At 45.2% G+C, this 26,466-nt stretch overlaps 1 protein-coding gene across 1 annotated transcript in view; it reads left to right on the plus strand.

The window, feature by feature from the left end:
* LOC146820828 (pantetheinase-like) overlaps positions 1–26,466 on the plus strand; it is a 123,796-nt gene that overhangs the window by 39,885 nt on the left and 57,445 nt on the right. Inside the window, exons 2-3 of the mRNA XM_085611644.1 lie at positions 3,285–3,415; positions 13,780–13,972. Of these exons, the coding sequence (XP_085467770.1) occupies positions 3,285–3,415; positions 13,780–13,972 (324 nt within the window). The remainder of the gene's footprint in view (positions 1–3,284; positions 3,416–13,779; positions 13,973–26,466) is intronic.

Below are 26,466 nucleotides of genomic sequence, written 5' to 3' on the forward strand. Positions count from 1 at the left end.
TCTTTCCTAGGTATTGGCCTTCTCATACTATTCAGTTGCTGTCTATGTCTACAATGTGGACCAGCGATCTGTGGTCTGTGTGCCACATCGTGTATTCCACCACCAAGATTTCATTCGTCACGGAAGAAGAAAGAAGAACAAATGATGTTATATGAACAGATCAATGGATTGATGAAGATTGATATCTCTTAACGGGCAAGTAGGGGACAAGGAGGGAATGTGGAAATATGGATTTTTCTGATCAGTTATGTCCCCTATCTTGGACCCCAACGGTTTCATGTATGAATCACAAGTACATGTATGTTCCCTCCAGTTCCAGTTATGAAGACGCAAACACATGTGCGTCCACCGTCAACATGTCCTCTGTCAGATCCGCCATGAATAGGCCGGATATTCCATTCCTAAGTATGAAAGGCTACCGGCTTTATATGGTTCACTTATGCCATTTTACAGTCCAGGCAAGTAGGCCCTGATTCTGTCATCAAACTCTTCTTGCCTTCTGCCTCTGAAAGCTCCAGTCTGAGCCTGCATCTGTGACCATGAACTTTGTCTCATTCTCTGCGCGGCTCACGAAGCCTGACATCAGCCTATTCTCTGCCAAAAACTGTATTTCACCTTCGAAATTATCTGCTCCGTTCCCTGCCCAATGCATTCCTGTCTAGTAGTTTAAGTAAACATTCTTCCAGCTACCGAGCAAAGGGCCCGGCTTCTCTGTCTTCATGCAAGTAATTCATAGCCCTGTTACCATGGAATATTCCTACCCCCTCGCATTTAGTGTAGACACTTAGACGCTTGTACACGCACTCACAGTCAGTATAGAATAGATTTTGTTCGAGAGACCTTTCTTTTTGGATAACACAGTTCTTTAAACATAGGATATTAGATATGATTTGGGATTAGGTTGACATAACCCCAGACTTTTGTCTCCACATGTAGAGCTAAATGTCAAGTCCCTTTCTCCCTCTAGTTGCACGTCTATCACACGTCATGCGACTGCGCACGCATCTCTGCCAAATATTTCTGCTGACATTGCAGGATTCTCCAGGTATCCACCCACACATGACAAATTACCCATTATCATCAAGTGGACGCCCACATGGACGCCCACCTTCACGCCTACTTACACGCCCACATGCTCTTATCTCATTCTCTCTTGCTCTTTTGCTTACGTACAATTGAGAAATGTATATATACTGTACTCTGTGAATAATGTTTTGAGAATATTGAGAATACTTTTGAGCCCCTTTCCAGATCCAATTTTGGTGATGGAAATATTCTCCCTTTGACTCGAGTTAATGGAATAAATCCCTTTATGAACCTGATACCACAGACTCAGCCTCTTGCTTTATGCATGATCTTATTTATATTTTAAAAGTCTGACAGCGTAATATTTTATTTACCACAACGTTCCACCCATGGTTTTGGCACATTGTCAGATTTACCAAGACTGGTAAATCTGTGAATGCGCCAGTCTTGTTAAATCTGGGAATGCGCTAAAAACCATGGGCGGATGCGTGGGAACACCCATTTTTCATTAATGTAACGCCTTCCCAGCGCAGTGTAATGCAAGGCAGTGGCTTGCGCTGCCTTGTGTTACTCCAGATTTACCAAGCAAAGCAGGGCCACGTAAGGTTGCCCTTCAACACCATGCGTGATGCAGTAAGCACACAATACAGTGATAAATCTGGCTCTTAGCTTCATCCACCAGGTTTAGTTGATTACTTCATTTCAACTGCCTGTAAATTTAGGGGGAATCAGCGAAATAATGTACCATGATGATTTCATGCTTAGAAAATATTCTGATCTGAGGAATGAGTCACCAGTGTTCCCAAATTCCACTGTTGGTGTTCAGATTCTACTGTCTTTTTATGTTGGAAGCGAGGATCCATTATGGGGCTTTAATTCATATTTTATGAAGACCATAGTGAGATGTGCATAAGAATTTTCAAACCTAATGTATCTCGTTCTTTATTATTAAGAAACCATTCTTACCTTTTTATGGTCTGATTTGGGTTTTTATGTCTTCATCAACATTAATGTTCTGATTGTTAGGTCTTCCTCTTATTCTCCAGTTTTGTGTGATCCGGAGCTGCAGAGCCATAAAAACTCTAATCTTTTTATGGGAGATGCAATATTTGCCAGCTCCTTCCACCACAAATAGATAATAATTAATAGCTGTGCTCAGACAACACAACTGCCAGTCAATTAGTATGTTGTCTAAGCATCCACTAGTCGTTATATAGAATATCTCTGTGGATTAAATGTGGGTCCCTGTAGCATCACCATCCTGAAATAGGAAATCACACACTTTTATTTACATCAGATCATACAAGTCAACATGGCAATTTACAGCACTTACATACTGATCCACAATAACACTGTGGCCAACCTAACTTAGAGTGCCAATCCAGTGCCCATCCATATTTGCTCATTGCGGTGCAGGTGTGAATAGCAAATATTTAGTGAGAGATTTTATTTTCTGATGCTTACTTTAGAGTTCTACATTTAGTTGCTCGAACAACTCAAAAGATTTCTGCTTAACACTGTAGTTGATTTACAACTCTTACTGTTGAGGTAATCCTGTGGTACAGTGTTGTATTTTACAGGAAATTATTTAAATGGTTCACATCATCAGTATATAAACATTCTGTTTATGAAGCAAATGTTTGTCCTAATTGTCTCTACACAGAAAGAGCAGGTTGGATGTACATATAAATACTACAACGAGGTTTACATTTGAAGATTGAAAGAGAGTTGGGTGGCGTGGGACCGGTCACAACCAAACTTTAGTTTGACTTTTTGGTAGGGAGGGTTATTGAGCCAACACAGAAGTTCTTTAATCGAATGTCAGGTACAGTTTCTGTATGGAGTTCATGTATGGATGTATACATCTCCATCCTACGCACAAATAGACATACTTCAAACTTTACAAACAATGAAATACCCTTTTAGAAATGTTGTTTTCATACTTGCAAAGATACTTCCTGTTGGACCACCTCCATACCTGATATGATGAACATTTGAGGGGAAGTTGTGTTATGCACATGTGGTCTTGTATGAACGATATGCATAAAATGTAAGCTACTTATAAACATTTTGTATGATTAAACTGTTATTATAAAGGCATCCTCCTCACAAGAATGAGAAGTGAAAGCTAGGGATACATAAAGATTCCATCTATAACTTATTTTGACTTCCTAAGTACACACCAGCAGGACTGTTTTCGAGCACTGATGTTCTCTTTGTATTGAATATTAGTTAAAAATCTATTTTTATTTTTACAGAATGCACAGATCATTGTGACCCCCGAGCTTGCTATATATGGTTGGGGTTTTACGAGACAGACCATTTTCCCATATCTTGAAAACATCCCAGATCCTGATGTGAACTGGATTCCTTGCACTGATCCAAACAGGTATGCCTTTGCACAGTTTCTAATGGTTAGATGAATAGCATGTTTTTCATAACCACATCCTTGTGTGCAATGGGGGAGCATAGCCATGTATAATGGTCCTCTGTGCGCCACACATGCTCCAACGTATGTGCAAAATATATGGCTGTAAATGTCTAATTGCTCTAATGCTACTACATTCTAATTTAAATTATTTCAGCTTGCTGGTCATTTTTGTGGCTTCACTTCAGGCAGCTCAGAGAACATTGTATCCCATACTTCAATATTTACTTAGGTGTAACTCTGATCTGCCTCTTGCTCATGATTGTATGGCATTCTTGTCCATTCAATTCAAGGCTCCCAATGCAATGTATTTCCTTCATATTTGTGTCATTGTCCGCCCTGTGAAACATTTATGTTTTGCCCTGTTTTTTGAGTGATTGAGTGTATCCTTCCAGAGCTGATGTCATGGAACTATTTAAGCTCTGGCCACTGCAGCCACCTGTTCGTCAATGTTTGTACAGTTGTGCCGCAAGCACTGACTAAGTCTATACTGTTGGTTGCGGTACAAAAAGGGGTGGTGATGGACGGAGCAGCAGAACCAATCAAACACTCACACCCAGTCAACAGATCTGGGTTTGATCCATCACCGTTCTTTAGCCCACTCTGCCACCCCAGTTCAGACATGGCCATATGCAAATCAGTCTGACCCTGTGCGTCATGGGAACAGTCCAGCCCGAACTGCCAAGCCATGCCTTCCCTGGACCGGAAACAAGCTTCCTAGGACCGGTTTCTGGCATTTCAGCCGACTTCGGCCAGGCTTGCTTGAATCCAGTGGCAAAGTGAGCAAAGTTGGCCAACTTTTAGTTCTATTTTCCATATTTTCTTACTTGAGTTATACCAATCCAATCTGGCCACTGCATTGCGACTTGGTGTATCTAGAAACAACGTGGTGGATATCTTTGAATGGTATAAACACAATAAAAAAGATAGAATAGTAGAATGGAAAAATGGCCACCATATTGCATCACAGTGTGTCTGCAGACAACATGGTAGCCATATTGGAGTTCTTTAATAAGCAATAAAAATAACAGAATTCCAAGAAGGCCACAACAGTTTTGGGCCAGATGTCTATATGTAATCTGACACAATGTGATGTTCAGGCACAATATGGCAGCCATTTGAAATAAAATATCTCTAATAAACAATAGAAAAGATTGAATTTCAAGATAGCATCCGATGGCATTGGCAAAACCAATGCTTGCATTGAACAAGCATTGGTAAAGCCACTAGCAGAATTGGCAAAGCGCACAAGATTAGCCCAGCCAAGTCTTCTTCATAAATGATCCTGTAGTAAAGACGAAGAAAATGCTGGCATGCCATGGCTGTTGCCCACAATTTACCAGTCCCTTTGTAATCCATGAATTCATTCATATGCCCTTGTGTTCCCGTTTCTTTATCTTTCTTTGTTCTCTGCCTGCATGTTCAATTGCCCCCCTCCTATGAGATGGAAAGTCCTATGCTGCACTTAGACATTAGACCATTGTGTACATGTATTTCAGATGTGAATCCCCATATGTTTTAACATTCTGCAGGTTGCCAGTATACATTATATCTTCTCAAGTTGAAGTATAACATCTCAACATTTGTTACACATAACGTGAACACGATGTATTAATTTTGTTGTAATAAATAAACAATTGCAACTCTGAGTTCCAGCTCTGCTTTTCCACCCTTCTTAAGTAGTGAATCTAATTTATCTAAGAAAATCCTGAACGAATGAGTGATACTGAGAGGAACTGATCTACCTTTTATAGGAGAATCCGCATATTTTCAGTGAAAGCTCTTTCTGTAATCGCCTCACAAAATATTTTTGATGCTGACAGGTCAGCAGTAGACCTGCCTCATGTTTCAACATCCCTTAATACTCTGGCATGCCATGATAAATGTGTATTCCATAATACTTCCTCTATCACCCACAGTTGGATATGGAACTAAGAATGAGCAGCTGTGTAACATAGCACTCAAATCAGTGTAGTGTCAGACTCGAGCACAACCAAAATTCTCAGACGCCCCACTATGTACTTTAGGTAACTTTTGTTTAATTCTAAAGATCGGACCCTCTGTTGTAGAAGCATTAGTATGGGTTACATCACACAGTAAAGATGCACTGTTGGGTGGTAAGTTCATTGTGTGTGTGTTTACCCCTTCCCTGTTATAACTGCACTCTTCTTACTGACTTTGTATTTGAACTGACCTCGGAGCACCACAAAAACATAGGGGCATATTTACAAGCCCTCACCACCACTGGAGCATCTTTTTTTTAACTCTCCGGGGGCATAGCAACATCTTCCATACTAACAAGGTGGGGCTAAGCCACTTTGCGTGGCTTAATGCTACCTTGTATATATGCCCGGTTCCGCAGTAGTCCAATGACGCAAAGGAGTGTGCAATGGGTATTGTGGGCATTCCACCGCTTTCCACCACAACACCCATGCTTTTTGGCACTGCCTCAGATTTAGATGGCTTGGGCAGCGCCAAAAACTAACCCCATGGAATACCAGCCATTATAATGTCGACACGTGGAGAAATGATAAATTTTGCCTCGATTTTTGCTTTTTCCCTGTGTGCTGCAGCAGCACACATAGAAGGTGCAAATCGTCATTATTGCTTGTTTATGTGTAGGAAGGTGTTCCTTCCAGCACATAAACAACCGTCCCTGCAGCGCAGGTACCGTTGCAACATGGCAGCAGGGGGTCTGTGCTGGCACTAGGCAGCTTTTTTTGCGCAAGCGCTAGGGAAGACACAGGGGTACACAGTAGTCTTGTGAATACGGCGCATCCCTGAGTTTTAATAATGGCAGAGCGCGGCCCACGCTCCAACATTTTATGATAAATATGCCCCCTAGTGTCACACAGTCTTCATTGCTAGCATTTTCTTTATGCTGAAGAATGTCAGTTTGCCAAATCCCTAGCATGATGGTTCTGATCAGAAGTATCCAGTCGCGGCCGGCATGACTCGCAGGTGGGTGGGCTGTGGGCCGCGAGGGGATGGGGGTCATGTTGGGAGGGGGTCATGCGGGAGGTTTAATTTGATAATAATACAAAAAATTAAACGTACCTTCCTGCCGGCCGGGTCCTGCGTTGTCGCTGCTCCTGACCTGATCTCCTGTTCTCCAGTATTGAATCTTTCATAGATTCACATGCTTGTATCTTCCCTGTCGTCATGGTGGGAGTCTCACGGTAACAGAATGACCACAGCTGTATAAGAAAAACTGCATAGCAAAATCCCATAGGGAATCATCTTATTTGGTAACCAAATCTCATCATTATGTGGTCCAAGACTCAGCCAATCGGCTGCTAGCCCTGCCCTCACACTCCCCAGCAGAGCCTTCCTGCCTCAAATTTCCAACCGCCTTCGTGTGAGGAGGAGTCTCCCTGAGCCTTGCTCAGTTTTGTTCCTGTGTGAACTTTTGACCTCTGGTTCAGCTAAAATTTACTTCTCTTTGCTGGTTTAAGGTACTGTGCTTCATTTTTTTGGTTCAGTATGGCTGAAAGCTCTAAGAAGAGGCTTTTCAGGCCCTGCAGATCCTGTGGAAAGCCTAGATTGTTTTCTGAGGACCCACATAAGGACTGCTTATATTGCTTGCACCCAAAACATGTGTCTAAAGACTGTAAGCATTGCAGAACCTTTTCTGCGAAAACCCTACGTGACAGGGAGGCACGTCTTCTGCTGTGGCTTCAGAAAAAGAAGGTCACTTCAGAATCTGACTCTGAGGAGGAATCCAAGTCTTCAAAGAAGAGAAAATCTTCAACTTCGGAAGATATTTCAGAGCTGAAGAAGCAGAAGACAAAAGCCAAAGGGGCCCCTGCGTCTTCATTACCTCATACTCCTCTTAAAAAATCTAAAGAGTCAAGAGAAGTTTCCTCAGCCCCGTCGTCGAAAATCGGCCCGTCATCGGCTGTTATTGCTTTGAAACCGTCGACGACTACGTCGACGACGACTCCGTCGACAACCACCATATCGACGACGACAGCGGCATCGACGGCGACTAAAACCTCGTCGTCGAAGAAAAGCCCGTTGACGATCCCGTTGACGGCCGCATTACCTTCGTCTACGAAGACTTCGTCGTCGACGACTACGGTGTCGACGATAATCCAGTTGTCCCCGTCGACGAGATCTCCGCCGACGGAAGCCCCGTCGACGGGAGCCTTTAAATCTCCTAAAGTCAAGAAAATAACATTGAAGTCTATGGCGTCGTCGACGGGCTCGTCGACGAAGCACGCAAAGTCCACAGATTTTACATCATGGACAAAAGTTTCTCCGCTTCCTCCTTCAAATCTACTAGACTTGCAGTCAGAGGATGAGGAGTCTTCAGGAGTGGCTTATAGTCCCTCTCAGCTTCACATTAAGAGTCAGGAAACGGATGAGGAAGAGTTTCATGAGGTTCAAGAAGTCTTCTCATTTCAGGATCGCCCTCCGAGAGATTCACGGAGATATGAATCTTTTCAGCAGTCTTATGACTACGAGGAAGAAGAGGAGCCTCCACAAACTTCTAGAGAGGACTCTATTTCCATGCCGGTCTCCTTGGTGACTGATTTGCGGCTGATGATAAACGACTACTATAGGCGTTTCCCGGACGCTAACTCTCAAGCGCCACAGCCGGTGGAGAAGCCGACACAGGTACGACCACCTCATTCTTCTCCCAAAACTTCCACTCAGAAGATACGATCTCCACCGATTATGACAATCAGAGATGACTTGGAAGACAGTGACGCCGATCAACTGGAAGAAGGAGAACTCCTTCAAGATAAGCAGGTCGTTGATGAATGGGACCAATATATTCTCCCAACTACACCGTCGACATCTCCAACACCCGTGCACTCTCCGCCGCAAGATATAGGAGGATTCCATGATATCATGGAGAAAGCATCAAAGCGCTTTGACCTTCCGCTTCCAGTTCAGGAAGCCGAATGTTTTCTATATGACTTTAAAGAGGAGTCACGCAAGTCTATGCGATCTATCCCGATAATCGCCCATATTTGGGAGGAAGGCTTGAAGATAATGAGGAACCCGGCTTCAGTTGCTGCTTCAGTTCCTCGAATAGACAAGAAATATAGAACTCCAGAATCGTCTCCGGCCTGTTTGATTGGTCATCCTCGACCAGACTCTGTGGTGACGCAGGCCGCCCAAAGAAACTCAAAAAATCCGGTTTCAACAACAATGGTTCCACCAGACAAAGACGGAAGACGAATGGATGGCGCAGGGAAGCGCTTTGCGGTGATGGCAGCGTCTTCCATAAAGGCTTCTAATGCATTAGCACTTATCAGCAGATTCAACAGGCAGATGTGCAGCGATATAGCACCCTTGCTCTCCCATCTTCCAGAGGATAAAAAAGAAGAAGCGGCTGCTATTCTTCAGGATGGAGCTAGGGCTGCAACGGAATCCATAGACATCGCTATGGATTTGTCCTCAGTGGCTTTTCGACAAATGGCAGGTGCAGTAGCTCTGCGAAGACAAGGATGGTTGAAGGCCACCTCGTTCAGACCAGAGGTACAGGCCAAAATAGTGGACATGCCATTTGATGGAGAGAATCTGTTCGGGAAGCATGTCGATGAGGCCCTACAAAGCATCAAAACAGACACAGATACAGCGCGGGCGCTGGGATCTCTTCAACAGGGCAGGTTTCAGTCCTTTCGGAGGAGAGGATCCCGAGGACAATTTACACAAAGATCCTCGTTCCAATCGAACAGATATCAGCCACACCAGCAGCAGGGATATCGTCAATACTCGAACAATCAAGAGTTTTGATCCTCAAATAACTATCAGCAACAGTCCAGGGGAAGATCATCTGCGAGAGGATAGTCGCAGCAATCCAATCGTCGACAATGACTTCTTCAACATATCCACCACTTGTCCGAGAAGCAGCACGCATTACCTGACTTCATTTTACCCAGCTTGGCTGTCAATAACAACGGACAGATGGGTTTTAGATGTAATACAACATGGCCATACACTGGAGTTCATAGAAAAGCCTCCAATTCAGCCTCCTATACACAGGAGACAAGAACATCTATCAGCCCTCAAAGCAGAAGTGATAGCGTTATTACAAAAGGAGGCGATAGAAGAAGTTCCACGGCTTCAACGCGGGACAGGCTATTACTCGCATTTCTTTCTCATAAAAAAGAAAGACACATCAAAATGGAGACAGGTAATGGACCTGAGAGGTCTAAACAAATTCATTCAAAAGAAATCATTTCGAATGTTATCCCTGCAGGAAATTCTTCTCCTGATTGGCAGAGGAGATTATTTGGCATCCCTGGACCTCTTAGATGCTTATTTTCACGCCCCAATCCACGTAAAACACAGAAAATTTCTACGCTTCATGGTGGCGGGGCGTCATTACCAATTCAAAGTCTTACCTTTCGGACTAAAGTCCGCGCCGAGAATCTTTACAAAGTGTATGGCGCCAATTGCGGCCCACCTAAGACTACAAGGTCACCAGATTTTTCCTTATCTGGACGATTGGCTTATCAAAGGAAGTTCGTTCAGAGACACCCATCGCTCCCTTCACGTTTGCATGGAGCTTTTCGATCAGCTAGGTCTCAGAGTCACCCTAGAGAAGTCCCATCTCAGACCAGCCCAGTCCATTCAATTTCTGGGTGCTCTAATCTGCACAGAGGAGGCCAAGGCTTACCCGTCAGAGGAGCGTATTCGAAAGATCATACGGTTGTCAACACAATTGCAAACAAAAAAGTCCGTTTCAGTAAGGATCTACAAGTCATTGTTGGGAATGATGTCCTCTTGTATTACCCTACTCCCAAATTGCAGGTTCCGCATGAGGCCTATACAAGAACTGCTAGACGAGCAATGGCTTCAGTCGCAGGGATCCTTCGAGGATCGGATAGTAATCACTCCTCAGATCAGAGACGCCCTGTCATGGTGGAAGATCAGGGATCATTTAGCGGAAGGACTGACTTTCGAATCACAGGTCTACAATTTCGTGATGATGACGGATGCTTCTCTTCAGGGTTGGGGAGCGCATCTCCAGGAGCTCGAAATTCAGGGCCACTGGTCAAAGGCCGAAACGCAGCTCCACATCAACTTGCTAGAGCTGAGGGCCGTGTTCTTGGGACTCAAGGCTTTTCTACCCAGAATTCGCGGATCTACGGTTCTGGTGAAAACGGACAGCTCCACGTCTATGTTTTACCTGCTAAAACAAGGGGGCACAAGGTCGAAACTTCTGTCAAAGGAAGCACATGACATTTGGAAATGGCTTCTAGCTCACAACATCTCGCTTCAGGTGCAACATGTTGCAGGAGTGGACAACACAAGAGCGGATATTCTGAGCAGATCTCCCGAAATCTCTCACGAGTGGGATCTACATTGGAAGCACCTTTCCAGAGTTTTCAAGGTATGGGGCACGCCAAGGCTAGACTTATTCGCGGACCGCCACAATTCAAAATGCAAAAACTTTGCAAGCCGGTTTCCGCAGAAAGGATCGTGGGGCAATGCGCTACAGATGTGCTGGACAGGAATGTTTGCGTATGCCTTTCCCCCCTTCCCTCTAATACTGAAAGTCTTAAGGAAAATGAAATCAGAGCCGTGCCATCTGATTCTGATTGCACCAGCGTGGCCGAGACAAGCGTGGTTCTCCGAACTGATCAGCCTCTCAATGACACCCAGGATACAGTTCCCATTAGTGCAGGATCTGATAACGATGAACAACGGACAGATACTGCATCCAAATTTGAAATCGCTCAGCTTGTCAGCATGGAACCTCACGAGCATGAATTCCAACTGTTAAAGATCCCTCAGGACTGCAGAGACATTCTATGACGATCCCGGGCAGTCTCCACAAACAAAACATATGCGGCGAAATGGAAAAGGTTCTGTCAGTGGTGTGCATCTAACAACTTGCATCCATTTCGGGTCTCTTCTGATCAGATTCTCCCATATCTACTGACATTGGCAAAATCTGGACTCTCTCATATGTCCATAAAGGTACACCTAGCCGCGATTTCAAGGTACACAAGAGTGCCTGATCAGCCCTCTCTTTGGTCCCAAAGAGTTATTAAGGAATTCCTCAGAGGGCTCTTCAGAATGTTCCCTCCTGTTCAAAGACCAGTTGTTCCTTGGCTGCTGAATACAGTTCTTACACAGTTAATGAAACCGCCCTTCGAGCCAATCCATAAGGCGGAATTCCCATTTGTCTCATGGAAGACAGCGTTATTGTTAGCGCTCACATCAGCAAGAAGGGTCAGCGAGATTCAAGCGTTCTCGATTGCAGAACCATTCCTACAATTCAGGCAGGACAGAGTGATTCTCAGGACGAATCCCAAATTTATTCCTAAAGTCCCTTCCAGTTTTCATCTGAATGAACCAATAGTTTTGCCTACATTTTTTAAAGACCTGTCAACAACGGCAGAAAGAGCATTGCACTCTTTAGACATTAAACGATGTCTAAAATTCTATATCGACAAGACCCAATCATTCAGAAAGACAAATCAGCTTTGCTGGCCCCAGGAAAGGGGTGGCACTTTCTAGATCTAGTATCTCGAGGTGGATATCGTCAGCAATATCCTTGTGTCATGTCAAAGCTGGAAAACCTTTGCAAACCAAAGTACGTGCGCACTCCACGAGGAAGATGGCAACTTCTACGGCCCTATTTGCAGGGGTGCCATTGCCAGACATTTGTAGAGCTGCGACATGGAAGAATGCGCACACCTTTACTAGACATTATTGTCTGGACACAGCGTGGAGAAAGGATGCAGCAGTGGGACAAGCAGTTCTACGGCACCTATTTCATTAAGGTATTTATCATGGATTATAACGATGTATGTATGTACAGATATATGTATATTTACACAAATTTTTCAAATACTGCAATGTATGTTAACATTCTATCCAAAAGAGCAGAGCCCACGTTTATTGGGGGTTCTAGCCTGGAAATGCAGTTTGGGATAAGTACTGCTTACTATTCTGATACAAGCATGTGAATCTATGAAAGATTCAATACTGGAGAAAAAACTAGTTACTTACCTGTACACTATGGTTCTCCAGTATTATCTTTCATAGATTCACATGCGGCCCGCCCACCTCCCCATTTCTCAGGCAGAACCTCATTGTCTCTAGGTGTATTTTAGTCTCGCACTCGGGGCTGGAAATCTGAGGCAGGAAGGCTCTGCTGGGGAGTGTGAGGGCAGAGCTAGCAGCCGATTGGCTGAGTCTTGGACCACATAATGATGAGATTTGGTTACCAAATAAGATGATTCCCTATGGGATTTTGCTATGCAGTTTTTCTTATACTGCTGTGGTCATTCTGTTACCGTGAGACTCCCACCATGACGACGGGGAAGATACAAGCATGTGAATCTATGAAAGATAATACTGGAGAACCATAGTGTACAGGTAAGTAACTAGTTTTTTCGCCTGCCTCCTGCAGGAACAGGAAGCAGGCAGCCAGGCTCCCACCCCTAAGCCAATCACTACGCTGCAAGCAGCGTTATGATTGGTCGGGACGCCACCAAGCCAGGGGCTAATGGCCCAGCCATGTTCTCCATGTAGGCTGCATTGCAGCCTGCATGGAGAAGGGCAGAGTGCACATGACTGGTTTGGTCGACCCCAGAGGGCCGACCAAAATAGTCATGCGCACTCCGGTGTAGACACACCACTCCTTCCCTGTCCGGCCCTGCTCACAGAGCAGCCTTGCAGTGCAAGAAGCAGAAACATAAAATTGTAGTTATATCCATTTTATGTTTCTGCTTCTCGCACTGTGAGAAAGCAGTAGGGCGACACTCCTCCGCCCTCCTCCGCCCTAGTGGAGGAAACGCCCCTGAATTATCTGACATAGACCATGTTCACATTTCGTACTACACTTAATAGAATAAAAATGGTAATATTCCATGACGCAATGCACGTAACACATTTGGTACATTGTAGAATATACATATAGCCATGTAAGCATCTGATTTCCCATGGCACTCACTGAGAAATCGAATAACAACTACAGATTATTCAACTGCAATAACTTGAAGTCTTGTTGTGTCTCGTCTTGGTTTTGTCATTCATATCATACTGGGTGATAGTGAGTATCTATCAGGTGCAGAAGTGGTTACTCTTAAACTCACCACCAGAAAAACGTGGGATCTTGTGGCGTGAAATAGTCATCTGGGCCAGAGGGCACACATACTGAATTCCCCTCCGGTTCTTATCTTGCAGCTGGTATTCCATTTGAAAGCACTTCCTTTGAAGAACTCATTTTTAATACCGACCATTTTGTTTTGGTAGACAATGTCTAATGTGTGACCATTCTGTTTTGTCTCCAGTGTAGTTGAGATGATCAGTTTGCTTACATTTTTCTCTTTTTTCCCCTCTTGATGAATAAGGTTTGGTCCAGCTCCTGTCCAGGAAAGGCTTAGCTGCATGGCAAAGACAAATGATATATATGTGGTTGCGAATGTTGGAGACAAAAAGCCCTGCAATCTCAGTAAGGATTCATGCCCTGAGGATGGCCAGTTCTTCTACAACACTCTTGTTGCATTTGATTCCGGAGGAAAACTTGTCGCACGATACCACAAGGTGATGATGATCTGAATTGAATACAATTACTTCAGTTGATCAAAAATTGATTTTGCCTAGAGTATACGAATTCATGAAAATTAAGATGAACCTATAAAAGACAGACATTTTGGGGTACAAAAGTTCTGATACTGAAAACATTTTGCACACCTATGTGAAATACAGTTGCTCAAAAATTGGTTTCTGCAAAATTCAGATACTGAGTCTAAGATTGAGGTTTCACTCATACCTAGTGACAAATACAGCTGCTGGCAGGTTTTTTATGTAGTCATGATATTGGGAGGGGTTGTGAGTCAGGAAACTGTGTGTTCTCATTGGCTTGACATGGGAGGTGACCAGGCCAATGTGGGGAATCCCCACAAAGTTACGACTTTCCTGGAGATCGCCAATCTTTCTATGAGTTTGGGAAAGGACATTTCCAAGGCATGCAAGGGAAGCTTACCACCGAGAATGCCCAAATCAATAAAAATGCAGAAATGCTTGCAACTTGTAAGCATGCCCCTACATCTTCCTAGATTTTCGAATGTTTAGAGAACTGGTCTCATAGTTTGCACTCTAGAGGCCATACTATAGATGGTGCCCCAGGGGCGCAATGGGCATTTGCGCCCACTTTGCACGCCCCCGGGGCACTTTGGTGTTACAGAAGGGGACGCAGAAGCTTGTGCATCCCCCTCTATAATACCAATAGCGCTGGTGCACCTGAAGCACCAGCGCTATCAAAAGAGGGTGTTCCATCATTTGCATAGGGGCTTGCCCTATGCAAATAAGGGAATTCTTTTGACTCTGTGCCCATGCCATATTACAGACGCGGGCACAGAGGCAAAGAAGCCCTCAGGAGGCGCACTGACAGAGCGCCATTTAAAAGGTGGTGCACTGTCAGTGCGCCTCCTGACAGCAGCCCTCTCTAGGGGGTAAAGGGGGTCCCATGGACTCCCCAGACATCCCCTTGCAGGCAGGTGCATTCACTGACTGCACCCGCCTGCAAGGGGATCTCTAAACCCCTCTGAAAGTGCAGGCGGTGCCACCTGCACATTGAAAACATAGACTGGCTACTCCGTGTTTTCACATGAATGCGCTGCCCCCAGGGCAGTGAGAGTTCGCAGCTGACCTGGGGGCAGCGCATACACCATAATGGGGCGCATTATCACTGTTTGCGCCCAGTGCACCTTTTGAAAGTGTAATACGGCCCTAGGTCTGTTGGACAGGTAAAGTTAGAGAGACTTCTGTAAACAGGGAAGAGCAGCTAGTGCTAAAAGAAAGAAACAGTAAGAAGGGGCAAGATAGGAAATTGTGTTAAGTGTTTATGAGTTACATGATCTACAGCAGATGAATACACTGTTTTGTGCATCAAAATGTAGTCACAACCATCATTGGCAGTTCCTATTTTCTAACGGAACACACAAACTGGATAATTAACATTTTGTTACACTAAAGTAAAGGTCCTTCATCACATATCAATGTATAATTCCAAGTAAGGCCGTTTTTCACTCAGACTAATGCAGTCTCCGATAATGTAGGACTACTTTGGCATTACGAGTCCATGTGGCTTTTTTGGGAACTTTGTAAGAATATGGATGTTTTGTGTCTGCTTAATTCAAATCAAACATTCCATAAATATAATTTCACCTGTCCACAACATGCGAAATCCCCCCCGCAATTTATTCCCAAGACTTCCGGCACTTGTTCAGCTTTGGCCGTGTCACAGAGAGACTGAGGAGTGAGTGCCCACCATTGCAGGGATTTTTGGCTTTGCAAACTTATAAATAACTAGTAAATATTTTCAACTCTGTGATTCCTCTTTGTACTGTAATGAGTATGGAATTTGTAGCACAACAACTCACTGTATCATGGCCAAGCTCTGTGGGGTAGGCTGAAATGGGGGCAGATGAATGATCTGCCTCCCTCTCCTCAACTGCCCATATTAAAATGGCAGCCATGGCGGCAGTTCACCGAGGTAAGGCGCTGGTGTGCTAGACTAGTGAATACTGTGTTGTGTTCCTGCGTACCTCAATTAGGCCTCCCTAAGCAGTACAACTGCGTGAGGACACCATGTACCTGGTCTTTTCTTTTGGCACAAACGTGCTCCAAAACCCACCTTCCCCAGCAGAAGGCGTCACACAGCCATATTGTTGCAACCAAGATTCTTAGGGCCTTATTTACAAGATTTTGGTGTAGGGCAGCGCCGCAGGCCTTCCCGCCACACTGCTCTATGGCAAAAGAAAATGGCAGAAATGTGCCTTCCCCGGTGCTGGCGCACAATGGGCTGCCGTGCACCAATGCAGGCACTTTTGCGCCATGGTGCGAGGGTGCCTGCTTTGCGGCGATGATTGTCTTTGTGCATGAAGGGAAACCTTCCTGCACAAAAACAATCACAAAATGCTTTTTCCTCTTTCTATGTGTGCTGCAGAATGCTTCAAACACGAGGAGAATTAGTGGTATTTCTTCATGTTGTGCCTTTCTTACGCCTCACCGTAAAGTTTTTGGGACTGCCTCAGAGTTACGATTCCTCGTAAATCTGGGGAAGTGTCAAAAAGCCATGGATGTTGCTGGGAACGCCCACAGGATCACACATTGCATTCCCCTTTAACGCAGAAAACTGTGTTAAAGGGAACGATAATTACAAGGCTGCATTAAGCCACACAAAGTGGCTTAGTGCTGCCTGGTAAATATGGAGCAGGCCCTGGCCCCACAAGAGCGTCACAAAAAGTGACGCCCCAGTGTTACAGCCTCATTGTAAATGAAGCCCATAGATGGTGGTATACTCTCCCTAGTTAGAACCAACTGATATTTTTGTGAGCACAATCACCAGTGTTACCTTCGCATGGAGGATTCTCTTCATGTGAAGGTGAGGATGGGGGGTGATACTATATCTGGGTAGCTTAGGTGTATGGGAGAACTTTAATAGAGTTCACTGCGTTGTGGGAGCCTCTTGAGTGTGGGTTGCAAAACCCTCTCAGCATTTAATAATCCATGTACGGCTGTTAGTGGGCTGCCTTCCACCCCATATTATCCGTATAATCACTGAGCTGCTTTGATGGCATTCGTCCCAAAAATATTAATGTTATATGAATTTTAAAAAGGGGGTTTGATTGGGTTGAGATGCAACTGTATTTCATCGCTTGTCTTGAGGAGCACTTATACATCCACCCTTACTCCTTAGCACAATACTTTGCCTAAATAAAATACTTGAAAATAAAACACTTCAGCGGCTAAACTCATAATTCAGTTTACTCATGTAGCCCCCACATGCTGTGGAATGGAGTGTATTTGCCTTTGTCTAAAGCGTGAATTTCTGCTCTATTTTGAGTAATCATTATATTCAGGTTTTCAACTGACTCTCCAAAGCCTTGACAAAGTGATCAGGTGTGTCGCCAAACACCTGCTAGCTGAACTGATGACATAATGATCTTGATACAAAGATATCAATTATGAATTATTATAGATTTTTACATTGAAATAAACCTTTGAAAACTCAACTTTTAACCTAACTGGGAACTCAGGTGTTTATTCAGTGCCTCTACAAACTTTTTATGTATTTTAAGGTGAAACGAGTTCCAGAGTTTCTAACCCCTTACATATGTTGGGTCTTTAATATGGAAATTAGGGTTCTGGTGGGCAGCTGTGTGGAAGGATGCCAGGGGCGCACAAGTATGCCCATATTCTCACAATGAAAACCTGCATCAATTAAAAGACAAATTTGACATGTCTATCATAGCAATTTTAATGCCCCATATACCCTTGCGGAAATTTAACTTTTTTCTCACACTTTTGGCAATGACAGTATTCCCATATTCAACCTAATGCATCTACAAGGCAGGGAAAAGAGATTTTATGAATGTATTTGCACCATCTCCTCAATAGCGTGCCTCAACAGTTTGGACTCTCCTTCAACCCGCCCCAGCCAGGGCAACCTGGTTCTACTGGGCCTTTGACTGTCCTTCCCCTCCACCAGCTCTTCTCTCAGTAATAGTCAGAGACCCTGGGTGGAGGTAAAAGGTATCAGTTCATTGACATTAAGTCATACATCTTGAGAGGGTCATAAATCATCCTGACAGTCATTGATTATTGATAAATGCCATAACTCATGCAAGAACGTCATCATAAATCAATCATACAGTCATAAATCAGTGATACCCGGTCTTAAGCCAGATTGGCAACACCGTAACTCATCTTTGACAGCACCATCAGACCCAGGTTCCTGTCCATGAGCTGGATGTGAAGGTTGCACACAGAAGCTTATAGCTTAAGTTTAAGTTGAATTCATTTGCAAAGTTACCAAAAACCATTGCAATACAATGAGTCAACCAATAAAATCATTTGTACACATAATAATAAAATTACAGCTGCACGTTCATGTCAGCTAAAAATGTCCTTTGCAGACTTAAGGCAACTAAAACAAGTAACTATTCGTAAAACGTTCTATTGTTGCTTCAGTGCTTTTGGAGGAAGCAGCATTAACAGGTTACAACCCAACCCTTCACATCCGGCCTAATGTTACAAAGTGCTTTTAGTGCAAAAAGTGCTTGAGGTATTTTTTAAGGGCTAATCTCATGATTCGTCCCAGCAGATTTACTCAGGCAAGGTGACATTCGTCGGGGCTGAATATGATGTTTGAAATTGCTCCCCGCTAGAGTGTCGACTACCCAATGAGTAAATTTGAGTGAGATAGATTTACTGCACGATTGTGGTGCCCAGTATTTTATGGGCAAGCAGTATTACAGTCTTACAGATGAACAAACCTACTGCACTGCAATGACTCAACCAATGAATTTATTGATACACATAATAATATTATTATAGCTGCATGTTAATGCCTGCTAAAAAAAAAAGTCCTTTGCAGACTTAAGGCAACTAAAACAAGTAGCTCTTTGTAGAACGTTCTATTATTGGTTCAATGCGGCTGCAGGAAGCAACATTGATGGTTACAACCCGGCTCTTCACGTCGGGCCTGGTGTTACAAAGTGCTCTTAGTGCAAAAAGTGCATGATTTACTCGGGCTAGGTGACGTTGGTCGGGGCTGAATATGATGTTTAAAATTGCCCCCCACTAGAGTGTAGACTGTCTAATAAGTAAATTTGAGTGAGATAGATTTACTGCACGAATGAAAGTTCCCCGTACTTTAAGGGCAAGCAGTATTGCAGTCTTGCAGATGCACAGGTTTGTGGTTTTCTTGTTTGAAGAGTCAATTAAGGCCTCTTCTTTTTGGTTTCTTGCGCCTTTGCGAGGATGGTGTTTCACTTGGAAATATTATGCTTTGATCTCTGTGTGGGAATAGTGAATCCTGAGGCCCAGTGCTTGCTGCAGAAAAGGTTTAAAATTGTTCTGAGGAAACTTCCCTTGGTCATCCATTATTCTGGCACTTTTTTTCCACCAGTCTCAGAAACTTCACCAGACAGCAGTTCAACTATGGGTCTCCAGGTGCACAACAAGTCAGCACTGCTTGTCTCCGAGTGCAAATCCCTTGTTGGTTTAAATGAGGTTTTAGTAGTTGTTTCTTTTCTTCCGAAAGTTGTTTACATGAGCATAGGAGGTGCAGCAGGTCGTCTGGTGCTGATGCAACATAAGCGGCAGATAGAGCCCGCTGTTTCCTTGAGCCTGTGAGGGAGGTGTGGTATGCAGGGTAGAAGGCCTAGTCTATACTTCAAAAACCTAATTTTAGTGGCTTTAGCGTGCAACAAATCAAAATAATTTTGAGGATCTGGGGCTGTATAGGTGCTCAGAGTCATCCAGCCGTGAGCCCTTTTTGAGAGGGAAACCTGTTCCTCGTTCCATGAGATGACCGTTTTCCATTCCAGTTTTTTGAGAGTTCCTGATGCGGCTTTCCGGTATTTGTCCCAGGTGATAATATACACTCCTTGTCTTGCCAGGGACTGTTTTTGTAGGCCAAATTCTAGCCTGATCTGTGCGTACGAGGTGTATTTGGGCAGGCCGAAAATGATCCTGTATGCTGTTGGGACTGTATTGTCCAGTACTTTTGAGTCCCTGCCCCTCTGTGCTTCACAGCCGTAGGCGATTGTTGGAAGGAGCTTGGCGCGTACCACCTGGGCCAAGGGCAATATTGATGGGCTGCTCAGTTTTGAGTTAAGGTCCTTTAATGACACTGCCAGGGCGAGGCATTTGCGTCGGATGCAGTTTTCTTGGTTTCCTGGGCAGTGAAGTGGCCTCCTTTATTAATAGTCACGCCTAGATATTTATATTCAGGTGCAGATTCAATGTGTGTGCTGCCCAAGAACCAAGTTGGAGATTTCTTTAGGTTTTTCCTGATCGTCATAGTCCTTGTTTTCTCCAGGTTGATGATTAGGCCATTGGCTTCGGAGTATTTCTGCATGGTAGTGAGGAGATGTGGTAGACCCGCCTGTGCATGGCTGATCAGGACTTTGTCGTCCGCGTAGAGGAGGCATGGTAGTCCTAAGCCACCTAATCTTGGTGCGTGTGAGTTGCAGGCGTTTAGTGCCGGAAAAAGGTCTGCTAGGAACAGGTTGAACAGAATCGGGGCTAAAACACATTCCTGTTTGTGCCCCTTCTCAGTTGGTATACGCCTTGTCAGAAAGGATCCGGCACTCAGCTTTATCTAGACCCATGTGTATGTGTGCAAATTAATTATCAGGTTTAACAGTGTCTGTGGTATGCCCAGCTCGCCAATTTATCCCACAGGTTGTTAGGATTTACATGGTCAAAGCTGGCCCTGTAGTCAATGAAATGTAGGTGTAATGGCATTTTTGTTGATTACACCTTGTCGATTAGCATTGCCATGGCTAGGATGTTTGTTGTTGTTGGTCTGACGGATTTTGCAAAGCCAGTCTGGTTTAGGGGAATAGCTGATTTCTCGTCGGCCCAAACCTGAAGCTCTTCTAACAGTGTCCCGCAAAATATTTTGCCTAGTTATCCAGAAGTGCCACTAGTCTGTAGTTTTTTGGCAAAGACTTGTCGCCTGACTTGAAGATTGGGGACATTATCGAGCCTCTCCAGGAGCATGGGAGTGTGCCCAGCAGTCTAATTTCGGTGAAGAGAGGTTCGAAGGCCTGGCCCGTAGGTCTGAGTCCTGTTTATACAGATCAGTGGAATTCCATTGTGGCCTGGGGCCCCCTCTCTCCTTCCCTTTCCTATTTGCTGCTTGATTGTCCGGATTTTGCTGCTTAAGGTTGCAGCCATTGGCAGGTTCCCCCTAGTGCTTCACGTTCTGTGGCTCTGTGTTCCGCCGGGTGAATCTCCAGTAGCACACTTCCTGAGTTGAGTGTGGTTTCTGATTCTGTGGCCAGGGGTTTGTTTTCTTGATGAAAATGGGCCCTAAGGTAGCTTGCCCAGTCTTCTTCCCAGATATTAGATGAGATTCCCTCATGTGAGGGACAGATGAAACTGTTTATTGTTCCCCAGAATCTTGCACCATCATTCTGTTTGGTGTCGGCATGTAGTTTTGCCCAGAGCTCGTTCTCTGTGGATCTATTAGTCTCCCCTTTTTGTCTCCTTAACTGCACATTTTGCTGTTGTAGCAAAGCTAGGTTTCTTTTGTTAGTTGAATTGTATCGGAGATATCTCATTGTGCGATAAGTTGAGTTTTTGATTAGCTTGATTTCATTTTTTTGTAATTTGACATGTGTTTCATGCTACTGTGGCTCAGTGGTGCTCTTAATTTCATCGGGACGGCATAGGATGCCATTATTGTGGTAAGGTTCTCCCACTTCTCAGTTTCGCTTGATCCGACCCGTAACTCACAGTGGAATGTTGCGTTTTGCAACAGGTACTCGTCTGCTGCTTGTGCAAATTTGATTCTTCTGTAGTTGGTTGTAAACTCTGTTCCTTGGAGGGTCCGAGACCTGTCAACTGTAGTCATGTTTGTTTGGAGCGTAACCTCTTTAGGGCGGTGATCGCTGTCAGCATGATCGCCCAGCTGGAATGAGGAGATTTGGTTGAATAAAGATAAGGAGACGAAAGTGTAATCTAATATAGAATTTACTGTTGATGAATAGTGAGTGATTGCAGGAGGGTTGTCACCGGCAGATCTGCCGTTGATTGCTCTGAGGTTGAGGTGTTCAAAGTCCTTAAGTAGGCTCTTGCCAGTTTTGTCTGGGCGACCTGGTGGGGGTTTCCCCTGCGGAGGAATGTTCCAGGGAGAGGTTCAAGTCCCCAGTGAAAATAATTTATGTTGTTGCCCCTTTTCTTATGCATGCCTCCAGGAACACACTCAAGTTCTTTGCTGCCTTGGTTTTCTTTTTTGGGTGGACATAAGCGTTTATTATTATGATGTCTGTACTCTTTATCCTGGTTTTCTTGACGAGGTTAGTAAATTTATTGCCATGTTTGCTGGAGAGGCTGGCTGATTGTGCGAGCTGCAGGTGTACTTGTATTGGAGACGTAGGGCCCGATTCACAGAACAAACTTAAGACTAAATCCTAAACTTAGTACCATTCTGGTATTCACAGAATGCACTTAGTACTTCTGGTATTCACAGAATGAACTTACTACTTTTGCTATTCACAGAATGAACTTAGTACTTTTGCTATTCACAGAATGGATTTACGACTCCTAAACTTACGTCCGCACTCGGGCCGGAAATTCCGGCCCGGAGGCGGAGCTTCCGGCCCGGAGGCGGGGCTTCCGGGCCGGAGGTGGGGATTCCGGCCGATTTAGCTATGGCTGAAATCTCCACCTTCGGGCCGGAAGCTCCGCCTCCGGCCCGGAAGCCCCGCCTCCGGCCCGGAAGCCACGCCTCCGGGCCGGAAGCTCCGCCTCCGGGCCGGAAGCTCCGCCTCCGGGCCGGAATTTCCGGCCCGAGTGCGGACGTAAGTTTAGGAGTCGTAAATCCATTCTGTGAATAGCAAAAGTACTAAGTTCATTCTGTGAATAGCAAAAGTAGTAAGTTCATTCTGTGAATACCAGAAGTACTAAGTGCATTCTGTGAATACCAGAATGGTACTAAGTTTAGGATTTAGTCTTAAGTTTGTTCTGTGAATCGGGCCCGTAAGTTGCAAGGCCACCCTGGAGGTGGCTGAATTTTACCCTCCTAAGGGCCGGGGTGAAAAAGCGCAGATATCTTTGAAGGTGTGGAGGGTCTGTCAGCCAGGCTTCCTGTAGTGCTATGATGTCGAATGTCCTTTGATAGGTGGCAAAATCTGGGTCTGTCATTTTGCTGGCCAGTCCATTGATATTCCATGAGCATATCCTTGGGGAGCTTTTGGAACTGATTTCTGGTGATTGGTGGCTGTGTTGTCAATTTTTTTGATTGTTTATTGTCCTCGAAATCCATCTCAGGTCCGCTTGCCAAAACAGTGGTGGTGCAGGTTCCAGGCAGTTTTTGCTAATGTCTTGAGGATGTTCTTTATTAGTTTGAGAGTGCCCTGCTGCTCCTCTAAGCACTGATGTTGCAGTTCTTTTTGGGTCTGCTTGTGTGGCGTTATGTGCCCTGGGATTAACAAGGCAGGGTAGCCGGGCTCCGTATAAGGAGTGATTTGTATCCCCCCAGCTTCTGAAGGTGCAGCTTTCTGAGAGAATTCATGTTGTCTTTGTGTCTTCACCCACCAAGGAGTCTTTACGTTGGATGAATTCGATTGACACCAGATCCGAAGTCATTACATCAGTCAAAGTTGGTATGTGAGACAGCAAGCGTATTATGTTCCCTTGAGTCAGGATGTCGTGTGGACCTTTTGATGTATATTCAGGTATGAACTCTGAGGGTGTTGGCTTCCCTGCCAGGGTTCCTGGTCAGGGTGGTTTTATCTTTTTTTAAGGACTAAACAATATTCTTGTTACCTGATGCTCCTGGTAAGGCTGGGCATGTGATGCTGCAGTGCTTCCTTCTCTGTTTTGATTGTTTAGTTTGGGTTCGATTCCGGGTGATTGACCCATGTTTCACAGCCAGAGGCTTCCCAAGCTGTTCCGATCTTGCTTTGGTAGGGCCGGACCTTCTGGCCTCCCTTGAATGCTTGGTTGTGTGATGGAAGCAGTTTATCTTTGTGCAGTTTGGCTCCCTGGAGTCTGAGTGTAGGTGGTTGTGCCCAATCAAGCTTGTCGTGGTTGCCAGTTCGATAGTTGGAGGATGTTATTGATAAGTTACTAGGTTGCGGGTGCGTTGAGTTTGTTTTGGCGATTGGGCTGTTAGTGGTGTTTCCTGCTACGTCTTCCTCTCTTCTGCAGTTATTGATGTTGCTGTTGAAGTAGAAAGGTTGTCTATCTTCTTTCACGTCCTTCATGGATAGCCGCAACGTTTCTGCACAGGATGTTTCTCTGGTGTGGTTTTGGTTAGATCTCAATTCGGCGTCTATGGTGTGATTGTGGCAGTCTTCCGGTGTATTTAGAGTTTCTTGAGTTGTCTGGTTTTCAGCTGATATTGGATTAAAAAGGTGCCAGAGGCCTTCCTGATTTGGGCCTGGTTTTTGATTTTGACCTTTCCTTCTTTGGGCGCTTCTTTGCCTTGCGTTTCTTTTATTTTCCTGTTGGTGGCTCGGGAAAGGTCTTACAGGTTGATTAAGTGCTGTTTCTTTTTTCCAACCCCCTTTTATTGCATTATGTTTGGATGCAATTTTGGTCAAGTGGGGCGCTTCTTCCTGGGTGTTAGCCTGGTGTGTAGCCTGATGTGTTGCCGTAATTTCTTGTCGCTGTGATGGGTTTGTCTTCTGGAGATGGCGTGTTTGAGCACTGGGATGCTCTTTTGAGTTGTGTACACAGGTTGCTCAGCATGGAGGGGAGGGAAGCTATTTTGTTCACAATGGGGCCACATCCACAGCTTGGTTTGTTGGCTTGTGTGTGATCCTCTGTGTTTTGAAGAAAGGTATTTAGAGCGCCTAGCTTCCAGTCGATAGCTACCACAAAAACTGCTGAGGTGTTCAGTAAGGTTAGCTGAGTGTCCATTTTATCTGATTGATATTGAGAAGCCTCCACCAGGAGTTGCACTGTTTTTAGCAGGCTAGTCCATGCGCTACCAGGGTCTGTTTTGTGCACCTCCTCAGGTGGTCCTCCAGGTCCTGTGTCTGTGGTTGGTTTGTCTACCACGTGGGTCTCTCCTGCTTCCTGATGCTCTTGTGCGTTTAGCTCTCCTAAGGCGACGCTCTCGTATTTAGCTGGTGAGTCCTGAGTGTAGGTCACCAGCAGGTCCTCCCATTCTTTCGTGCTGAGGTACGAAAGCTGTTCTGGGTCCTCAGGCACATGTCTTTGTGTCTTCACTGGTTAGTTGGTGGTGGTGGTGTTTGGTGTTCTATTTCAGAGTTGTTCATTGTTAGTGCGGATGTAGGCTCTAATTCTTTGGGAGAGGTCCGGTTTAGTTTGTGTGGTAGTTCATGCAACCGCGGCCGTCCAAATCCCATATAGTTAGTGTCTCAGTTGGGGTGCAATTGCCTCCGTTATTCCTCCTTTGAAGCGTGTTTCCAGAGGTGAGCGGCTCTGTTTTGCTGCCATCAGCCCGCTCAAGGGGAGGCGCGCCTCGTTTGCTTCGGACCATGCTCTCGGGTAGCCGTTACATCGGCCACGACCAGCTTGACCGGGAGCTGGGGATTCTGAGACCGGAGTGTGATTTGGCACTGTAGACTGTGCCCTATGGCAGCTGCCGTAGATTGTACCGCCCCAGTGCCTGGGCTTTCCCAGTTGTTGCCACTATCGTGTGACAGGTTTATTTGAAGCGGTTGAGGAGGTGTCTTGAGTCCCTGGGCTGCAGTGGTGCTTGAGAGGAGAGTGTTTTCCCCATTTTTCAGAAAGTAAAATTTGGTATGGATCTTTGGCTGAAGAAGAGCAGGACAATGCTTTGAAGCAATGGTTTTTCCCCTTCCCAGGGAGTCGCCGTTTGGGTCGGGTGTGTTGAGGTCTATTTCTATTAAGGAACTGTCTAACTGTGGATCTGGCCTGATTTTCAACTGTTGTTCAACCTTGTTGCCCCCTAATGGCTGGTGCTTCCTTTTACGCTTGTTCGAGTTGTTATTGAGGGTGGGGCCTCCTCGTACAAGGCCTGATTTCATGATATGCTGTGGCGATCTGATATGACTGGAGCTTGGTGTAATCTTGGCAGCTACACCCAGCCTGGATGGCACCTCCGCTGCCCTAGTGAGGGCTCACTCTTCAGCAGCCACCAGCTGCTGACCCTTTTGGGTGCAGGGCACGTGGCCAGTGCCGTGTGTCTTGCGACTTGCATTGCTAAGGGCAGGTACTGATGTCCGCTGAGAGACCTGGCACCAAACACCAAGCACCAGGTGATGTGCAACAATGCAGTTTCCAGAGATCAGTCGGTCAAGGATAGATAGGTTGCCTCATTGCTGTGTCTGAGATAATACTGAGCCTGTAGAAGACGTTTCGGTGGCTATAGGCAACTTTTGGGCAGCTGTGAGAGGCTATGCAGCAGCTTCTAGGATTCCCTTGCTGCCTATTTGTGTGACATCCTAGGCCCTTTCCGGCCGTGCCCAGGCTGCAAGTGCCGGGTCTGGTTTGTGACTGTCCCCTCTCGCTATCTCTGTTGCCCTCCAGTGTCCCAGCCATCAGGCCTCCCAAGAATCACTGTAATGGGAACTCTTTCC

Source organism: Triturus cristatus, chromosome 6, assembly GCF_964204655.1.
Source record: "Triturus cristatus chromosome 6, aTriCri1.1, whole genome shotgun sequence".
NCBI lineage: Eukaryota > Metazoa > Chordata > Amphibia > Caudata > Salamandridae > Triturus > Triturus cristatus.